Consider the following 21572-nt stretch of genomic DNA (forward strand, 5'->3'; position numbering starts at 1 on the left):
CATGCTCACATTAGCGGCGTCTGTCAGTGGGGAGAGCGAGCGGGTGGGGCTGCCAATGTTGCAACATCAAGAAGTGTAGCCCCACCGCCCGCATACATAAATAAAAAAAAACCAGAGCCAAGCCGTTCCATGCCCTGCCATCGGAGTCCTGGGCAGAACGCCAGAACGGCAGACTGTCGGACTCGACTACGTGGCTGCTTGTCGTTTAATCGGTATTGATTTTGTATTGTTACTCCGATGCCAATATTTTATTGTACATTCTGCTCTTGGCTCCTGTTCGCCTGGCTGCTGGCTGTTGGCTGCTGGCTCCTGGCCACGTCTCTTGCTTGCCTTTCTTTCAACGATTGCGCTTTTGGCCATGCTCGGGCGTTAATTGAAAGCCATACAAATTGTGGCCCGGCTGGAAGGCAATTATAAAATTGTTTGGCCAAAGTTGATTGTAGCGTGAAATGGTCTAGGTCTAGGTCTGCACCTCCCCTCTCACCACCCCTTAACTAACTAATGGGCAAGTCTTCGATAAAATCCAGCTAACACACACACACGTACACACATGAGGGAAAGGAGAACAGTGGCTGCCGTTAACGCTGAGAGATCAATTGCTTATTTATTGTGCTACATTTTCAACAGGACTTTGCTTTTAATGCACAAACGTCGTCGTTGTTTGAGCCAAGTTCGATGGCTGTTGTCGTTGTAAGGGATATGCTTTGTGCCGGAGCCCAGACAGGGCTCGGGAGTGGAGGGGGCATGCCACGACGGGACAGGACAGGCATGAACATGGGGCGGCCATCATTTCCATTCCCTGTATCTTTCTTTGCCCTGCTCTGCATACACGCACACATGTACACACACATGTGTATGCGAACCAGGAAAATCTATAATTCATTTGGCCAATGGATTCGAAGCGATGGCCCATTGCAGATGCAGCTATCCATCCGCGTATTAATTTCATAACAGTCAACGTTAAATTGTATTAAAACTGGCATTCGATAACGCAATTATCGAGTGTTACGATTACGTATACGACCTGTAGTTGTGGGCTGGCTAGGGGGTCGCATCTGGCATTAAACTCGAATCCGTGTGCGACTTAACGGGTATTTTCAATGGAAATTAATTTTCTCCTTGGATATGTTTTATTTTCTTTTATATTCTTGATGGAGAAAGCACGGAGATTCCCAATTGAATATGGCAACCGGAAATATACTCGTAATTGAATCGGAAAATTCATTCCAATAAATGGTTAGCATTTTCTTTCACATTTTCCTTCTCTCTGTGGTGCTCCTCCTCTCTTGGCCGTCCTCTCCGGTTCTCTTGTTGGCCATCCTCTCCGCTTCGCCTTCTCTGTTGGCCGTTCTCGTCGTTTCGCTTTCGCTTGTGAGCCTTTGGTCGAAACGTTTTTCCTTTGCCCGCGATACTAAATCTGCGGTATGCCCCAATAAAAATAGACACGTTCTCACAGTTTCCATTCGCCACCAGGCGGCAGATGCATTTCGCAATTTTCGCAGCTTTCGCAGTGCCACCAAGAACCCAAAATCCCGCACAAACCAAGGCAAAGATCCCACCACATATCACACGGGAAAAATACGCGACAAAAAGACTGTGAAACCATTCAATTGGGAAAAAGTTTTAATTGAGTTTTTCGCATCCAATCAAATAATAAAATCAAAACCCATCATTAGAATAAAAAGCAGAGGCGAAGGAGTAAAGGTAAAGAAATTAGTGCAATTCAATCGACGCAAATCGAAAGCTGGAATAAGGCCAATTAAAGATATTAATTGAATTAACGCAAACGAAAACGCAAACGCGGGAATAAAAGTGCAAAAATGTTTGGCTGCATCTATCAGCTGTGGGATTGGTGAGTATTCGTACGGTTCTCCCCCTGAGAAAACTGCGAAACTGCAACACGGAACGGGGCGGCACGGCACGGCAAGGTCAGCCATGTGTCTGCTGCCCCAGCAGCGTCAGCGTCATTGTCTGTGCCTGTGGCTGCGACTGCAGTTAATCAATTACGGTCAATTACGCGACAAGCAAGTGCACCTGCCTTCCGCTGACGGGGTTTCCGTTCCGCGAAATTGCAGGGCCCAGCCGCGGCTTTACGGCTTTACAGCTTTACGGCTCTACGCCTGTCCCGTAACCAAACACACATGCAGTGAAAGTTTTTAACGGCTTGGTTTTTTATCTCATTGCAGGTTGGAGGCGCCACCGCTCTTCACGGCCGGCACCATGGACGCCAAGAAGTTGCAGCAGCTGCAGGAGGCGGCCATACTGGCCCAGCAGCAGAAAAAGCTGCCGCTGGCGTACCAAACGAATCTCATGGACTACCGCACGGCCACACATTCGCCGGCGGCGATCTACCACCAAGCGCTGTATCAGCAATCTCCCACGGCCACCAGCTCCAGCGGCGGCGGGCCCCTCTCCCCCATCGAGATGCAGCCGCAGTCGAAGCACCACCATCTGATGAAGCACGGCCACGGGGGCACTTCGAGCAGCTCCCACAGCTCCCCCTATCATCAGTCATACTCGAGCAGCGGCGGGACGGGCGAGCAGATCTACCAGTCGCCCACGGAGCGCACCTACCTGGCGGCGGCGGGGCGGCTGCAGGCCAGCAATGCGATGGCCGGACACAATCCGATATCGGCGCTGCAGGCCCAGTACCAGCAGCTGCATCAGGCCAAGATGCACGCCAAGTTGGCCACCCAGAACGAGGCGGCCCACCAGCAGCAGCGAACCTTTGCTATGCGGCAGGCCATCAATCCACCGACAGGCCACTACCACATGAGTCAGTCCCCCAGCATGGTGTCCAACATGACGACCATTACTCAGCAGCAGCAGCAACAGCAGCAGCAATTGTTGCAACAGCAGCAGCAGAGGGCTCCCCCCTCCACGCTGAATCTGCAGAATCAATATCAGCCGGCGCAGGGTCCGTTGAAGCTGCAACAGCAGCAGCAGCAACAGCAGCAGCAGCAGCAGCAGCAACCGCAGATGCCGAAACACTACCAGGAGCAGCTTTATGCTCACCAGCAACAGCTCCAGCTTCAGCAGCAACAACAACAGCAACAACAACAGCAACAACAGCAGCAGCAGCAACATCGCCATAAAGCAGATCTCCAGACACCAGGCAGCGAGCACGGGACGGTCTACATCCAGCAGAATCATCCCGGACACGTGGTTAACCAGGCCTGTCAGACCCAGATATCCACGGTGAAGCCCAAGGCGACGCCCAGCTCCGAAGAGTCCTCATCCACATCTACCAAGAGTCCCACTCACGCGCCACTCGATCGCAAGAAGAGCGCGGGCTCCATTCAGGCTCTCAAGTCGCCCATCACCAAGCGGCCACCCACTTCGCCCGTCACTCTGTCTGGCTGGCTGCACAAGCAGGGCTCCGATGGCCTGAAGGTGTGGCGCAAGCGGTGGTTCGTCCTGGCCGAGTACTGCATGTACTACTACAAGGGGCCCGAGGAGGAGAAGCTGCTGGGGTCGGTGCTGTTGCCTTCGTATCGTGTGTCCGCCTGTTTGCCGGAGGACAAGATCTACCGCAAGTTTGCCTTCAAGTGCGAGCACCAGAACATGAGAACCTACTGGCTGGCGGCGGAGAGTGCCGACGCCATGATGCAGTGGGTGCGAGCCCTGGCGGCGGCCAGTCTGATGCAGGCTCCTAGCAGCGGTGAATCGGAGCCGAGTGTCAGTTCCTCCCTCAACCACAGTGGGGAGAACTCGGACTCGGGCATCCACACCCTGCAATCGCAGCCCAGCAAGGGACAGCCGACGCCGTCCTCGGACAACGCCGGAAGCACTGGCGGCGGTGGCGCCCAGCCCCTGTACGCCAATGCTCCGCCCAAGCCGCGTCGCACCAACGACGGCGGCTACTCCTCCCCATCACCGGAGCACAACGAACAGCCGCAGCAGCAGCAGCAGTCATCTAGTCGCCGCCTGATGTCGCCCACGCAGCAGCTTTACCAGCAGCAGCAGCAGCACCAACAACAGCAGCAACAACAACGATCTCAGCAGCAGCCACAGCAGCCGCAGCAGCAGCAGCATCATGCCATCTACGACACGAGGACGGGCCACGTATCGTCCGCCCTGCAGCTGCAGCAGGCCCAGCAGCAGTACAATCTGGATCATCTGGAGGCTCAGTTCCAGCAGCAGCAGCTAGACATGGAGGAGCAGATTGTCCGACTGCAGCAGCAGCGGGCCGCCGAGGAGATCTACGGCGAGCGGGAGATATACATGGCGAAGCTGATACAGCAGCAGCGTGCCGCAGGCGGCGGCGGCTATCCCACCCAGCAGCAGCTCCTGCAGGCCGAGCGACGCACTCCGGATGCCTACGGACGGTCCAAGCAACAGCGCCTCTTTGCTGCCGCAGCAGCTGCAGCAGACTACGAGGATATCTACAACATGTCGCAACTGGGCGGCGGGGGCGGTGGAGCAGTGCCCATGTCTGCCCAGGAGGCTCTACTGCAGGAGGCGGCCAGCTACCGACGGCCCCTTAGCCCGCCCAGCTACGATGGCAGCAAGCATTTGCCGGCCATGCCCCAACGATACACGCCCAACCACTTGGAGGTAAGTGCAATTCTCCCCGAAGGCAATCAAAGTTGCATGCCACCACCAGCAGCTCCAGCCACACGGTTTCTGATTACCTGCCACTTGATATCCATGGTATCCATGGCATCCCTTCGCATTCGAAACTTTAGGGGCACTTGGGGGTGTTGGCGTTGGCGTTGGCGTTGGCGTTGACGTTACGGTTGGCGTGGGCGTGAACGTGGGCGAAGGTCATCCCATCAAATCATCTGCGATGCTACTTGATGTTGTCTGATTGCAGCAAATGAATGGAGCTGGAAGTGCAGCACGAACGGGGGTTCCAAGAGGGGCTCTGACCTAGTTCGAAAGTTTCCCGGAATTCCACCTCAGCACGTAGCAGGGTTTCACTTTTATTTGCCCTTGCAGGGGCAGGAATAAATTCTGATTATGTTGCTGTGTTGCCTTGTTGCCTTGTTGCCTGTGAGATACACGATGCCTGTGAGCTGCGGCACAGGATGATACAGCGAAGGACTCCATCAAGCCGAGTACAAAACGTATTTCAGGTCCATCTGGCTGAAGTGCCCTTTTAGTGCAACATTCCCTCTCCATTCCCCGTCCCCATGCACATTGTTGGCCAACAGAATACCTGAGAGTCTTAGCTGGAAACTTTCCGTTTCGAGCAGCAGTCGGCTGGGAGGCCCACCCTCACCCTCAGACGCCTCTCAAGCCCCCGCACTTTGCTGGCTGCCCGCGCGCACTCTTTAATTGGACGTTAGTGTGTCAGTGGGTTGCTAAATTGCAGAAATTTGTTCACCCATGGGGCGGGCGCTGCAATTTCCTTCAAATGCAACTTTATGAGGCACTGGCAGACGTGGCAGGAGGAGGAGCAGGAACTTGAGCAGCTGCTTTGTGGGTCAAACGGCCAAGACGGCCAGGAAATGAGTAGCGTGCATGATTTATGGGCCCGGTCCTGGGCCTGGCCAGGAGCAGCTGTGCCTCCGTGTGTGTGCCTTGGCCTGTGCCAAGTGTCGAACAAGTTACGGGCCACGCCAATCTCCCAGCGGCAGTTTTAAAATGCCAACCGCCCTACCAGCCACCCAGCCAGCCAGCCAGCCAGCCAGCCAGCCAGCCACCCAGCCACCCAACCATTACATAACATAACATAACCCCCTCTCTTGCTTGCTCTTTCTCTTTATTCCTCCCCGCAGGCCAACGCTGATCAGCTAATCAATACCATGGACTTGCGTGCCCGCTCCGCAGCGGCCATCGTGCGACCACACTCGGCTGACTTTCTGGAGTATGAGGCGCGTGCCGAGGCCGCTGCAGCTGCGGCAGCCGCAGCGGTGGCCCAGAGCAAGCACGAAAGCGGACGTGCCCCGCGACCCAAGTCCAGCCTGGACATCAACCGCACTCCGGACAGCTTCTACTACTCGGAGGCCAGCTACGCGGAGAAGATGCGCAAGAGTGCGCTCTACCTGCAGAGCGGAGGAGCGGGCGCAGCGCAGCCACAGCAGGCGGGCAGCTATCGCACCGCAGCCGGGGACTTTGGGTCGGGCGTGAACACCATTGGATACGAGAATCCCTACGAGCGGGCGTACAAGCGCCAGGAACTGCTGGCCGAGGCCCAGGCCCAGGGTGGCGTCGCCAGCAGCATGCCACGCATGAGTCGCTCGGCCAGCCAGGGGGCAGGCTGTGGGTCGGTGGCCCGCTCTGCCTCCGCCCTGCCGCAACAGCAGCAGCACCAGCACCAGCTGCAGCAGCAGCACTCGGAGGAGCTGCCTCCACTCAATGTGCATCCGGGCTCCATTTTCCCGCCCTCGATGTCCACGCAGGAGATCATATGCAAGAACGAGCAGTTCCTGCGCTCGGCCAGTGCCCGGCTACCGAAGCGCAGCGGCGGCATGGATGACGACTACTCGGCGGGCAACTCGACCACAACATCGCCCACATCGGGGGCTGTGCCCTCGCCGCAGCACGCTCAGGACGGGGAGCGCAAGCGGGAGGAGTCAATGAAGCGGCTTCTGGAGTGGAAGCAGCGCATGCTGCAGTCCCCTCTCACCCGTAAGGGCGTGCAGCAGGGCGGCAGCAACATGTCCGCCATGTCGAAGCTGGGCAGCAACCCGAACATTCTGCTCTCCTCGACGGCGGTGGCCAGTGGCGCCCGCTATGGCCCCCAGGCCGGCAAGACGGGCCTCTTGGTGAACGGCGGCAGCTCTGCCGCTGGTGGAGGAGCCAATCCGGCCCCAGTCGGAGGCATACAACGTTCCAGATCGGAGACTCAGGCCAATGTGGGACCCGGCGGAGTGTACAACAGCTACTCCTCGGACGATGAGGGTGAGTCCAAACACCGGCTTGATCGCATCCCATACGTATTCCCCATTTTTGCTTTGCTTTCACTCTGTCTGTCCCTCCTATGTACTACGACTGTATCTCTCTGCATCTGTCTCTATTCCGTATCTGTATCTGTACATCAGTATCGGTATCTGTATCTGTATCTGTAGCTATATCTGTATCTGTAGCTGTTGCTAACCGCGTGCTGCGTGCTGCGTTCTTTACTTTTACTTTTATTTGCTCTTTTGCTTTGCTTTCAATTAGTTGCATGTTGTCCCTACCGAGACGGTCTCTACTTTGCCTCCTGCGCCTGCTCCTGCTCCCGTTCCCGCTCCTCTTGTTTTGTAGTTGCGTAATTCCTTCCTCCGGGCTAAGCCCAGGGCTTACACTTGGCTGGAAACCGTTGCGTTCCCATTCTGAATTGAGCTTTAAGACAATATTTAAAAGCCCTTTTCAGCGTACTTTCCACCTTACCAACCTTACCAGCCAATCCTTTTCCCATTAACCTAGTATACGTAAGCTTTCCCCCATTTCAATGCTAATTTATCATGGCCAGACTTAACAACACAAAAGCTTCAAGTAGTTTAATGTTTGTGAGCTTTTTTGTTTGCTGGGGTAGCAGCCCCAATTTGTTTGTTGCATTTTTTATGATTTAATAAATAGAGTTAATTGGAAAACCAGAAATAATCGAGTTAAACGAACCGAATCGAAACTGAAACAAAAAACAAGAAACCTTCCTGCCGTCCGCACACATCACACACAGCTACACAAATACACAAACACAACGCACACACACACACACACACACACACACTCATGCACAATAGAAACTTCCAAATGCGATAAATGATGATAAAGAATAATTAAAAGACGATGCCCGAAAGTAGGCAACGCAGGCGGTCCCTCGACAGCGTCTGTTTGTACATTTTTACTTTTCATTCTTTCAACAAAAATGGATAATGGAAAACGGAATAATCCATGAACAAATATCTATGTAGTCACATCTCTCTCTTTCTCTCTATATATCTCTCTCTCTCTCTTTCTTTATTTGTACATGTATTTATTTCATGGGTTTAGTTTTGCAAATGGTATAAAACATCTCCAAAAATATTCCACAAAATGCATTCCATCTCTAGCGTAGCTAATTTCATTTTCGTCTTCGTACATGACTGGGTGATTGGTATTTCTACTACTAAATGCCGCTGTAAACTTCGCACTAAACCCCAATAAAATACAAACAAAAAAAAAATACCACAAAAAAAACCAAATAAAACTCAACTCAAACTCAATCTGGGATCATAGCGCAATCGAACACCCATTTTGATTGAATTTAATTACAAAACCAGCAAGATATAAAAATATTTGTTTTATATTTCTTCTTTTTCCACATAAAAAATATAAATATTCTCGTTGTGTATACGTTAATTTTTGGCTCTCTTTAAACGAAAAAAATACAATTTTTCAATTTGTAAATGTTGTAAATGTAAAAAAAAAATCAAAATCGATTTAAAAAAATACTTGCAAAAACATAAAACAAAAACGCACGATAAAACACGCAGATGGGACTGTGGATGATACAGGGTATCATGGTGGCGCGGCAGGAAGGTCTACAACAGAAACAACAACGACTAATGAAAATACAATAACAACAACAACAACGACAGGAAACACAATAGCAATAGCAACAACAACAACAACAACAATAGCATTAGAAACGAACAAAACAACATTAGAAAGACTTAGTAGTAGCAACAACTTAAGCAGTTTAACACCAACAACAACTTCAACAGGAAGAGGAGAAGGACCAACACCAACAACGCCAACAACACCAACAACAACACCAACAATCAATGCAAAATTCCATCTAAAACCCATTCTGAAAGTGCACGAGGCCAGCAGAACGCCCATTATTCAGGTACAGCCCAAACGGCCCGAAGAGAGGCCTAAACTGAAATTGCAATTGCCACCGGCGGACATAGATGGGGAGGATGGGGAGCAGCCCGTTCCCATTTTGCCAAAGAAAACAGCGCCCAAGTCGCCGCAGAATGCCAATTATGTTCCCGTATACAACAATAAGCTGGTCAGCAGCGGCAACTACGAAAACATGGAATTTGGCAAGCCAATTCAGAGCCCAGTCCAAGCCCAGGCAGAGGCAGAGGCACATACACAGGCACAGGCACCGTCCCAGGATAGTGTGGCGATTAATGATCCCGAGGAGACACCAATGCTGATGCAGCTAAAGCTGTTTAAGGAGCAGCAACAAGAGGCCGCACAAAAGCAGGAGCAGCAACAGCAGCAGCAGCAGAGGGAGGAGGAGCCACAGACCGAGGACGATTTAACGCCAACGGCAGAAAGCAGGCCTCCACTAGGAGAGGCCTCTATAGATTATGATGATGATGATGCAGCTCGAATGAGAGACGATATACAGGTAGATGGGGATGGCGATGCCGATTCCGATGCCTATGCAGATGAATTGGAGGATGATGAGGATGAGAGCACTGCCTGTGAGGAGTACACAGATGATGACATTGACGAGGCCTTGGCGCAAGATGATGATGATGATGATGATTATGAGGAGAAGGAGGCGTCGTCGGCTGACATGACTGACCTCCCAAGTGATAAGGAGCTGCAGCAGCTTTATGTCAACGAGCCCATTACGCCCACGGATCAGCAGTTCGATGAGAGCCACTATCTGCCTATGACACCCAAGAAGGTGGAACTGGGTCAACCAGGCACCCTCAGCCTGGTGGCCACGCACGACAGCTACCTGGAGGAGGAGAATCACTATGTGGAAATGACCAAGGGCATACAGGACGAGGATGGCAGAAACAACTACGAGATCATGTGCATTGCCAGCACTAGCAGCAGCAAAATAACCAAAGCGGAGCCTGTTTACATGGAGCTGGCAGGGGTCAAGGCATCGGCAGCAGCCACAGCAGCCGAAGAGGCACACTGCTCTTCAGGTCGCTCTACGCTGAAAAAGGGTAAGAAATCCGGCACGGAGACTCTGAAGAAGAAGTCCAAGAAGAGGCAGGGCAAGGACATGCCGGATATACTGAAGCCAGCCAAAAGTGCCCTGGCCCTAGCCAGCGATAGCTCAGACGCCGACGACGAGAGCAGCAGGCAGCAGCTGGAGGCCAAGAAGCTGCGCTCGCGGTCGCGTTTCAGTCTGTCGGACACTTTTAGGCCGGCGTCCTACTACCTGGGCGCCTCCACGCCGCTGAACAACTATGCGGAGAGCTCGGATAGCGAAATATTGCCCCCGCCGCCCATTCCCGACTCCCCGCCGCCCATGGAGGAGCTGAAGACCGAGGAGATTTTCTCCTCGGAGCACTACGACACCGTGAAGAGGCGCGACAGCAAGGTGAACCTGTCCTACGAGCAGCTGCCCAAGATGCATGCCAGCAATACGTCCCTCAATCTGTCGAAGACCGATCCCAGCACCACGCTGAAGAGCAGTCGCCTCTCCCTGCCCGACCATTTTGCCAAGGGGCGTGGCGGCACCACATCGCGGGCTGCTGCCACGGCCACCAAAGGCACTGCCACGCCCACTGTTCTGCTGAAGCAGCATCACGCCCGCACTCTGTCCGATTCGAACTACAGCTGCCAGACGGACAACAGCTCTTCGCGTACTTCCTCGGACCTGGAACTCTATCGGAAGCGAGGACAGCAGCGTCCGTCGCCGGCCCGGTGTCCCAGCAATAACTCCCTGCCCCTGCGCTATGTGGGGGACAGCAGCGAGAACGAGTCGTCCGTGGAGTTTAGGCAGCGGTCGGACTCGGAGCTGGATCGCCAGCGGTCGCGGCGACCGCTCTCCCAGGAGTCGATCAGTGAGATCGAGTCGCTGAGCGAACAGTTCGAGGAGACTCTGAGCAGCCACGAGCTGGACACGTACCTGAGCCATCTCCAGGGCAGGGATCTGCTGCCCTATCAGCACACGAGCACTAGTCATGCCACGCCCACCAGCCACCTGCTGAACGATGCCAATGCTGCGGCCGGCGCGGATATTCTGACCAATCTGATCAAGCCGCCGAAGACGTTCCGCAACGCGGATGACGGCGACGGGGAACAGCACTTTTACGGCAACATCCACTTCCTCTCCTCCACGGACTCCATCCAGCAGCTGGGCGAGGGCGGAGCGGCTGTGGCAGCGGCAGCGGCTGCCTACCTCACGCCCATGCACAGCCGGAACAACAGCAACATATCCACGCAATCGGCGCCGTACTATTACTCCGAGCTGCCGGCACCACTGCCGCTGAACAACCAGCGGGACATCCACGCCCATGGCCTGAACATTGCCCACATTCACAATCCCATCGATCGGCACCAGTTCAATATGGATGCCCTGGTGGACAAGGACCAGGCCATCGACAGCAAGAATCTGTACTGCGTGAAGGCCAACAACGAGAAGCTCAGCTACAGCAGCAACAAGAACCTGAACCTGAAGGCGGGCCAGGCGCAGCTCAAGCTGAACAACATGCAGCTTGTGGGCGGCGAGGCAGTGGAGGGGCCGGCAGGAGAGAGCGGGGTCAGCGGCAGCAGCCCCAGCAGCAGCGGGACCCAGAGCCATCCACTAAACCCAGCCCATTCATTTCTCACAACTACTAAAAACACAAATCTCGCTCGTAAATCGATTGGTGGTAGCCTCTTGGATGAAGGACCTCATAGCGATAGCGGTAACGATGGTGTTAACGTTCATGGTGTGGGTGTGGACAAGTGCAGACCCTCTGCAGAGTCGGCTGGCCCAGAAGGAGGCCCACTACTAACAGCAGGACGAGTGACATGCAATAATGGCAATCAACTCTCAGTTCTAGGTGGCGAGCTGCTCTGGGAGGAGGACACCCTGTGGCGGGAGAGTCTGCGTCGCGTCTCGCAGCGGCATGCTCGCTCCTTGGACGATCTCGACAGGATTACCGCCGGCCCCATATGCAGCACGCCCAAGACCAAGCTCAGCCGTGAGGTGACCTATGTGAATGACAGCCAGAAGCCTCCCCAGCGGCACCAACAGTCGGCCAGCGACGAGCACGATGTCTATGTGCAGCTGATGGGCAACAGCTCTCAGACCACTCACAGCCAGGATCAGACCGATTCGGATGTGTACGAGGTGCTGCGCGAGGACACTGCCTCGAATCTGTCACACAAATCGAACGAACTGGATCGCGAAACCATCCGCCAATGGGATGCCATGTCAAGTGGCCTAATGAAAACCACCAGCCACAATGTGGAGACCGCATCGCCAATGGCAACATCAGCCAGGACACCCACATCCACACGCAGTGCTAGTGGCAGTGGGCCCAAGGTCAGCCTGCCGCTGACCAGCAGTGTGCGCTCCATCATCCAGCAGCTGAATGGCAGTGGCCAAAGTAATACCGACGATGACAATGGTAATCCCATTGAGGGATTCTCCCCAGCACCCAAAGTGCAAAAGTCGCGGAACAACAACTGAACACGGTTCCCGACAAAATATGCTATACTTTCCGTAGTTTCTCATTTAGTTTTCGCACTCTCTGCTCTGTTCTGTTCTGTTGTCCAGTTTTATTGTGTATTTGCCCTGCCTGCTCATCATGTTCTGTTTTCTGTGTACTTCTGTTTGCACTCGTTTGTAAATTTAGACAGACATTTAGTGTTGAAGTTCAAAAACCACACACAGATACAGATGCACACACACATGTATTTATGCAGAGATATGTTTGTTTTGTTGTTGTTGTTGTTGTTGTCATTATTGTTATGTTGTTTTGTTTAGTTAATCAACTGGTAAGCAAATTTCAACTTTTATCAATCCTATACATATATCTCATTAAGTCATTAAAGCGCCTGTAAATACGCCTCACTCTCACACACAGAAGCACCCATCTCACACACACATGTACACGCTGTAAATTTTGAACACCATAAATACGTTAATTGTATTATATTCTGTATTATTATGGGCAGTTAAACCAATTACCATTTATCAATTACCAAAAGCAGTAGCAGAAAAACCAAAACGTTTTTTATACACCAGTTACCGCTTGGCTTTTAGCTTAGACTGTAGTTTATTGTTCTATGTGCCTCTAAAAATGAGGCAACAAACTAATTGCAAATGAAACTGCTGGGAATTCCTTTCCGATTACCGATTATCGATTACCGAATACTGATTACTGATTACTGATTGCTTTCCTAAATATTTCGCGCACGCATTGAAACTATTTTAAGCCCCGCTCCCAGTCTGAAATATTTGTTTAATAAATCCATCTCCGACTTGTAGCCTCGATTTCCGTGCGCAATGTGAACAATTTGCCCATGGGGAATCTGACAGTGAAGCCGGATCCATCCGATGGCCAGCAGGAGTCGGCCTTTGCCCCCTACTATGGCAGTGCCGCGGAAACGAAATACGCCAAGGCCACAGTGCTGACGGATCGCGGCCTCTACGCCTCTGGAGCTGGTCCATCCACATCCACGCCGCAGCATCAGCAACAGCAGGAGCAGCAGCAGCAGCAGCAGCAGTTCCGGATGCGACGTGTTGGCAGTCGGGCGGAAATCGATATGCTAGAGCGGGAGACGAGCAGCCAGATTAGGGTAAGTTGCCACACCAGGGAAGGGGCACTGATGGATGTACCAGTCGGGGTCGAGTGCATCCAGTCAAGTACTTACCATTTCGCACCACCCACAGAACTTGGATGTGTCGGCTGGGGATCTGTTGAGCCGCACCCACGAGGAGCTGGTCCTGCTGCTCATACAGCTGCGACGCCAGAGCAGCCAGACAGCCCGTGCCATCGAGCAGTGCTGCAGCGATATACATGATGTTCAGGTGGCTACCCGAATGATTATTTATGTCTGTCGGTGGTTGGGGGTGGGGGTTGTCTTTGACTAACTAACGGTGATGGTTGCCTGTGACTAATCATCTCGCTTATCTTAAACTTAACTTAACTTGAGATCTGCCTTTACTTTAGACACCACTTTAGACTAACACTTTGTTCTATATGGAAACCCCTTACAGAACCGCCTGCGCAGTGCCGAGGGTCTGACCCGGGCAGAGAGCATCCAGCGACTGGACTACTTGAAGCAGCACCTGCTCGACCTGGAGCGGCAGTACGAGAAGAGCAAGCCGTTGGTCAATCTGGTGGACAACATGGTAAAGCTGGGCTCTCTGTACCGCAACGATGCCAACGGGCGGGCCCAGCCGGCCACTCTGGATCGCCTGGAGTTCAATCAGCGAATGCAGGAGCGCCAGATGCTGCAGGAGGAGCAAAAACAGTGGGAACGCCTCAGCCCCAATCAGGCAGAGTTGCAGGTGCGTTCGATTCACCTTCGATTTGTTAAGTGTTCTAATGTTGAATCGAATCTGTTGATTCAGGCCAAAGTACGAGAGCTGTACCAGCTCGATCAGCTGCTGCAGGAAGAGTCGGGCATCTTGCAGAGCTTGCAGCGCGACAAGGAGGACCTGGAGAGGGCCCTGGGCGGCCTGCGGGCACGCATCCACGACAGCAACGCCACTCCCATGGCACTGGAGGCGGCCAAGAAGCAGCAGCACATCCTGGAGCGCGAACTGTCGCGTGTCCACCAGCTGCTGGCCGAGAACTCAAAGGTAGCCAAGGTGCCTAGTAGAAGTTTTTTGCAGCTACGTGTTTTTTGTCTGCTTGAACTTCGCATGTCGCTTCTGTAACTAATGAAAATCATTGTAAAACCCAAAGTCTAACATAAACTAATATTCCAATGAGCTCCTCGCTTGGGGGAAAAAGTCTTCAGGTCATCACGAGATTTGGTTCGTTTTCGTTCCCTCGGTGCAGTGACAAACGATTGAATGCAAAAGACTTCTACCAACCGCCTTTCATCTGCATGTGCCACAGCCAAAGCGTTGAACCGATTAATCATCCCCGAATCTTGTATTGCAGAAACTGGAGCAAACCGTAGCCGGAAATGCCCGTCTCGAGCAAGAGCTGCTCCTGCTCCGTCAGAAGGTACAGGCCACGCGGGCCAGCACCAGCAACGGCATGTTGGCCAACGATGGGTCCCATGTGAATGGCGGCGACCAGACAGCTGTCGTGTTGCAGTCGGAGTTGGAGCGGGTGCAGTCCCTGGTGGGCGACATGCAGCGACAGCGCCATGAACTGAGCTCGGCCGTGCGTCAACTCACGGAGAACTCGACGCGTCTGTACCAGGAGATTGGCAACAAGGAAATGACAGCCGTCAATGGGGGTGGCTCCACCAATGGCAGCCTCAAGAAGCGCAGCAACTCGACCAGCTGGACAGAGACCGATCTGGATGCCAATATGCAGCAGTGGAACGGCAGTCGTCAGAACCTCAACGACTCGACCCTCAATCTGTCCACACCGCTCTATGTGGACACCAACAGCTCGGCCAAGTTGAGCGACTACAATCGCTACAACGGAGGCGGCAGCAGCGATGCCCTGGAAATGAGTGGCGTGGACAGCGATGGCTTCTTGGACAGCAATCCGTTCGCCAATTTGAGCAATCTCGAGAAGCAGGAGATCAAAACGGTTCGCATCGTGAAGCGGGAGTCGGAGCGGCGTCATCGCGATCGCAGCGAGCGTGGTCTCAGCAGCTCCATACAGAACCTGGACCAGGTGCTGGAGGAGGAACAGTACGCCCAGCAGCAGCAACAGCTAGCTCAGCACCAGCAGCAGCAGCAACTGTATGGCCACAGCCTGGAGGAGCAGATGACCAACGGACATCATAGCCGCTCAAAGTCGTTGCCGCGGAACTACAGCGAGCCCCCGAAGCCCAGGAACAGTCGCCACATGAACGGCGGTGGAGCCGTGAAGCAGAACGGCCACCACTACAACGGCAGCAGCTACGATTACGACAGGAACAGCAACTACGAGCATCAGCCGCCGCCACCACCAGCACCGTCATCGGCGCCCATACCACAGAGCAATGGCCACCACCATCAGAACCATCATCAGAGTCACCACCAGCAGCAGCGGGAGCATCTGAATCCTCTGGCCAATGCCTATTTCGCCAAGCAACTGCAGCAGCAGGCGAATCCCTCGCGGGACAGTGCCAGGGTGGCACTACGCACCAAGACAGACTCATTGCAGAGCCTCAACAAGAGCCTGACGGACATCAGCCCCGAGCCGGTGTTCCAGAGCGTGGCCGCTCGTCAGATCATCAATGAAATGTCCGCTGGCTCGGCGTCGGAGGACACCGAGAAGATTGTCGAGAAGGTGCCGCCGCCGCACAAACATCGACGGGCAGTGCCCCGCGAGAAGCGACGTCACTATACTGCACCCAACAATGTAAACCAGAAGGCCATGGAGAAGGTGCAGGCGGAGAATGACATGAATCGCAATGTAAGTAGCCAAGGCACAAGGGTTCTTAAGAATCACAACTAACTGGTCACCCGATCCTTGCAGAACACAAACTGGCGTGCCCGCGATGATCTGGACATGGAGGTGGCCCTGAGGCCGCGCATGAATGCCCCCGATGTGGTGCGTTCGGCACTGGGACAGGGAGAGAAGATCTCTGAGAATACCATTGATAACTTGCTCTTGGCCCCCAACAAAATAGTCATTCCCGAGCGTTACATACCAGAAACAGTGAGTACTGCACTTAAACAATTTGAGACCAAATCATTTACATGTTTGATTTATGCCACAGACGCCCGAACTATCGCCAGAGGAGAAGAAGCGGCGCCAGGAGAAGGTCGAGTCCATTAAGAAGATGCTGGCCGAGGCGCCTATTAGCAGCAACGTAAGTGCTCAAGCTCTCAGTCATTCAATTTATCGATTAATGTATCGATTAATCGGTCGTATATTTACAGGAGAACGAGAGCCTGCCGCCGAGCAAAATCACAGCAGAAAAGAAGCAGCGCGAGCACTTGCTGCAGCTCAACCAGATCCTGGCCCAGCAGGTGATGCAAGTCAGCAAGATTGTGGCCGGTAAGTGCAGTACTCAATGGCTCAGATAGGTCTACCATACCATACCATACCTTTGTGTTAAGTTCTAATTGATATCCTAAGCAAATCCCCATTCAAATGTTAATGCAATGCCTTGCAAGTTGAGTTTTTGTTCAATGTTTATGTTCTTACTAATACGCTCTCCAAATCGTTATGTCTACAAAGCCAATAGAACTATGTAATATGTATGAATATGTATATATCTCAGAGTTCACGCCAGAGACCCCGCCCCACGCCCACCTGTACTATCTGCGACTGTGTTTTCCCCCCCATTCAAAAACTCTGTCAACTCTATGCTCTTCTAATCTATATATCTGTCTTTCAACTCTTTCTGATTTTCTAGATGATTAATGATAATATATATCATATGCATACCATCTAATCAAATGCGTTATGCCCCATTCTAAATAAGATTTCTATGATCATCTCCCCTCCATCTCATTGCGAGCTCATCGGCGACGTTCAAAACTTCATAACCCTTTCACCCACACTCAAAATCTCACACACACAGAACACTTTCAGACACTTGCAGCAGTCAATCATACACCTCAGACTTGTGGCCCACATTGCCCTCTCATGCATACATACATACATACGTACATAGCACCTGTCCAGTTGATGTACTTTAATTAATCATAACTTAAGTAACAATCGCTGCGAGTTCTATGAACTCGCGAATGGCAGTACACCAAGTACATATCAAGCAGAAGCTGAAGACTTTTAGGACTTTTTACATTTACATTCACTTGTTTAATTTATTTTATAATTTATTTGCATTTCTTATAATTTGTTTTATTTGTTTTGCATTCTTCTAGGCAATCCCACTAGTCACAACTAATTAATTGTCCCAGTAGACCAGTCGTGTTGTTTCTGTTCACATTTTGTGTTTATTATTTGTACTCGTACCCGTACTCGAATGCATTTACATACATTGTGATTGTGAGGAGGGTTTCGTTCTCATCACGATACTCGTATATTCACCCGGTTCGCGCTATCAAAACAGCAAATACCTATACTATACTATGCATACATAGAACGGTACACTTAAGTATACAGTAACTGCCATAACAACAGCAACAGCAACAAGAACACACCAGCAGTTGAGATTTACAGCATGCAAAACTCACTCAAAAGTAAACTCAAACTCACTTCAAACAAAACGCAAAAATTCACAAACAACAAAAATACTAAAAACCGACAACAAGAATAAACAGCAACGCAATAGCAACAAGAACAAGTACAACAACAACAACTACAACAAGCACAAGAACAACAACAGAAAAATACGATTTGAATCCGTAAGTCAAGGTTTGTACACATTTCGATAAAACATACCTACCCCACATATATATAATATTCATAAATGTAGTACTCGTACACTACTATTGGAGACGAGTGTCCTGTACGTAGCTTCCTTGCCATGCCATACCATAATCACGCCTAAAAAACTCTGCCTAGTTTGTTAGAAACCACATTGGCCTAACTGATCAGCCTGCACGCCATAACGATACCTATCTATAACTATATAATCTACTTATATATTCAAATTGCACCCCAACACCCAATCTAACCAGAAAAGGCACAAAAAACACCACACAAACGCAAAGAAAAACTAACCAAACACTCAAAAACACTAGAAACACTCTATAGAGAGTCCGCACCGAAAAGCAAGTCGATTGGAATTTAGGGATATAGGGAGATATATGTAGATTAAAAAATAAAACTATTTGAAATTTAAGAAATACATTTTTAGGGTAAAAAAAAATATTAAGAAATCAAAATCATTTGAAGAAATCTTTTAAATTAAATCTACTTAATATCTGAAGCAACAATTCGAATATATGTAGGAAAATAATTCAGTTTAATATAAGGATCAATAATATTGGTACATCAAAATATTGAAATTATTTAGGGACTTTAAAGTCAAGGAGATATTTTACCATAGATGTTTGCGAAAGTTTTTAACTCAAATTTTCAAGCCAATTGCTTAGTTTCTAAACAAAATTGCTGCACTGCCTAAAATGCGTTTAAAGTTGTCTAAAAGAGTCAAGAAGGCGCTAAATCGCTGCCCATATGAGTAAGTATATGCCCGATGCACAAGGAGCAGCGGCAGAACAGATACACAACACAACAGACACACAACCTTTTACAAAATAAAACCTACACAAAACCAAAGCCAACAAACACAGATACGATACTGGATAGAACTGGTTATCGGTGTACTTTTTTTATACTCGAAAACTTTTACAGCACGCTTGGGAAGAAGGTTTTTTGCCTATGAACGGGAACGGAAATGGTAGCCTGGAACGAAGTGGAACTAACTCTTTTATTTCTTGTCAACCCACAGAGAAAGCCATGTCAAAGGCGGCCAACAGATCGAGCCAGGGCAGCGAGGACGAGGAGCGAGGATCGGATTCACCGACCGAATCACTGCCGCTGTACCAGCAACGGGATAACTTCTACAGCTAAACGAAATCAACTAAATAACTAACTCCGATTAGCGAATACTCGTATAATAATCAAGCACAATATGCGCTGCATTTATCTTCAGAATCAAACTAGGAAATTTGCTAAAAATTTTAACTGAAAATCGTATCAATTCTTAATGTGACTGAGTTATATATGGGAATATCTGTTGAATATCGGAGACTATTCTATTACAAATCGAAGTCAGTAGAGCCGGGGAGAAATTAACGAATTTTTGTGAGAGTCAGTACGCGATTGATTGTTAATGCATATTATGAAATATAGATACAGATACTGATATATATATATATATACAACATATACAATATGGAAATCAAAGATTCAACATATCAATGTAAGCGTGTTGCAAGTCACTCAAACGATATCAATTACACACAATTAGCGGCCGTTCTTGAACTGTAGGAAAAGGGTCTATATACTCGTAGAAGTATCTGCTATGTCTGCGTATGTTTGTAGGGGTATCAGCAGCTGTATCAGCTGTATCAGCAATGGATGAGTCGAATCAAACACGTTCCTGTGCAGGCTTACAGACTAGAAAGGTTAGAGGTGATGGGCAGATGGTCAAAACTTATTCATGGCAACTAAAAACAATAACTTTAAAGACTTTTGTAACGGACTTTTCAAGGGTAGCGCAAACAAACAACAAAAACAACCAAAACAACCAACCAGTAACAACAATTGAACAATTTTTGGAGCCAATATTAAATGCATTTGATACAATCCAAGTTTTTAAGATCAGCAACAGCATGGGGCAGCATAGTTACAATAGAGTCTCCACATCAGAACTCACTCAGCATCATTCCTATGGAGAGAGAGAGAGAGCGAGAGAGAGGGGAAGGGGAACGCACAGCGCACTCAAAGCACTTCAGACCTTTGCAAAAAATTTTCCAAAATGTACCTATCGCAAATATTAATAATGGAATAATATTTACACATGAATAAATGAAGGGACGGCAAATATAATTAAATTGTATTTAAACGAGAAAATGATAAATGAAAAAGCAACGCTGAACTACGACATGCATATATTAATTTTAAATGAAAGATACATATTTAAACAGGCATAATGCTATAAAAATACACACGTACACATAATTATTTAAATGTAGGTCAATTAGCCAGGCAATTAAAGTGAAAAGAGAAGAGCTCCGAGGGGACGAGAGGTCACGCATTGATCATGCTGATGGCTGGATGGATGTTTTTAAACAAATGCAAGTCAATGGATACAGATATGGATACAGCTACAGATATGGATATGTTTAATAATTATACTCGTACGCAATCGCTGGTTGAATTTAATGTCTATATAACTTTAAAAGTTATTGAAAGTCGCATTAGCTATTCGCAATTATACATACATATACGAGTACATACATACATACATATATGCATGAGTAATCATTTATATCGTATCGTCCTAGCCCACAAGAACAACAACGATAAATTGTTAATATATAGAGAGATGAATATAAATTCAATATACTGTAAACTTATGTATCCAATCCACGCAAAAATTGTACAAAAATATATTTTAAGTTGTTAGCTTTTAGTTGTTATCGCGATGATTATGTTTTATCTAATTGCTACGCTACGTATGGTTTAAGGTTATTTTATCTTTAACACTAAGTTCCCCCAAGATTCAGCAAGTTGTTTGTACATTTCGCGGTGCTATATGGAATGTGTATACATATGTAAATTATTTGCTCTCAAGTTATTCTCCTAAGTTCGTGCACACCCACACGGAACACACAAACATTTAGGCAGAGTCCAATCATATATGTAGATTGTCAGGCTTATCGGGGTTACAATTGAAATTGCAATTGCACTAAGCATAGAACGCACGCATACTCGTACTCCCTAGATACTCGTACCACAAACACAACAAATATTTATTGCATATACATACAATACTATATATACATACATCTATATACATACTATACATATAAATAAATATACAAATACATATACAAACTGTACGTCATAATATGATAAGAGTTGAAGACGATAAACTGCGAACGAACGAGAAATGTTATCAATAAAGATTATAGTTGAAAATTCAAATTACCCAAGGGGTCTGGTTATTGTCTGGTTACAGCTCGAAGGTTGCACGGAAGAGGAACCGCCTCAATTGCCGGCATTATTCAAGATCAATGTTAAGGGGTGGAGCCTAGCCTCCAAGTGCTGCCATGAATCACAATGAGCCGCGCCGGCCGCTGGCTGCTGACAGCCGAAAGAGTGCGCAACATCCAGTACTTGGATTGGATTCGTTTCCCAGAAAGCGTGTGGCGTGTGGTGGGTGTATCGGGTCAAATGTAGAGCATTCGGTAGCTTTCTAAA

General features: G+C 49.6%; 1 protein-coding gene across 10 annotated transcripts in view; it reads left to right on the forward strand.

Annotated features, from left to right (window-relative positions):
* kmr (pleckstrin homology domain-containing family A member kramer) overlaps positions 1-19540 on the forward strand; it is a 46369-nt gene extending 26829 nt beyond the window's left edge. Inside the window, exons 1-12 of one of the 10 annotated variants that reach the window (XM_033376743.1) lie at positions 1699-1852; positions 2187-4557; positions 5724-6849; positions 8406-12242; positions 13088-13404; positions 13826-14119; positions 14183-14413; positions 14721-16139; positions 16203-16385; positions 16447-16539; positions 16610-16727; positions 17561-17831. In XM_033376743.1, coding sequence (XP_033232634.1) covers positions 1821-1852; positions 2187-4557; positions 5724-6849; positions 8406-12242; positions 13088-13404; positions 13826-14119; positions 14183-14413; positions 14721-16139; positions 16203-16385; positions 16447-16539; positions 16610-16727; positions 17561-17583 — 10044 coding nt within the window. In that variant the 5' untranslated portion in view covers positions 1699-1820 and the 3' untranslated portion in view covers positions 17584-17831. Of the gene's footprint in view, positions 1-1698; positions 1853-2186; positions 4558-5723; positions 6850-8405; positions 12572-13087; positions 13405-13498; positions 13637-13825; positions 14120-14182; positions 14423-14720; positions 16140-16202; positions 16386-16446; positions 16540-16609; positions 16728-17088; positions 17506-17560; positions 17832-19092 lie in introns of those variants that run through there. The other 9 variants (XM_003736424.3, XM_033376736.1, XM_033376738.1 and 6 more) reach the window with 9 other exon arrangements.
* Positions 19541-21572: the final 2032 nt, after the last annotated feature.

The sequence above is a fragment of the Drosophila pseudoobscura genome, chromosome 2, assembly GCF_009870125.1.
Source record: "Drosophila pseudoobscura strain MV-25-SWS-2005 chromosome 2, UCI_Dpse_MV25, whole genome shotgun sequence".
Lineage (NCBI taxonomy): Eukaryota > Metazoa > Arthropoda > Insecta > Diptera > Drosophilidae > Drosophila > Drosophila pseudoobscura.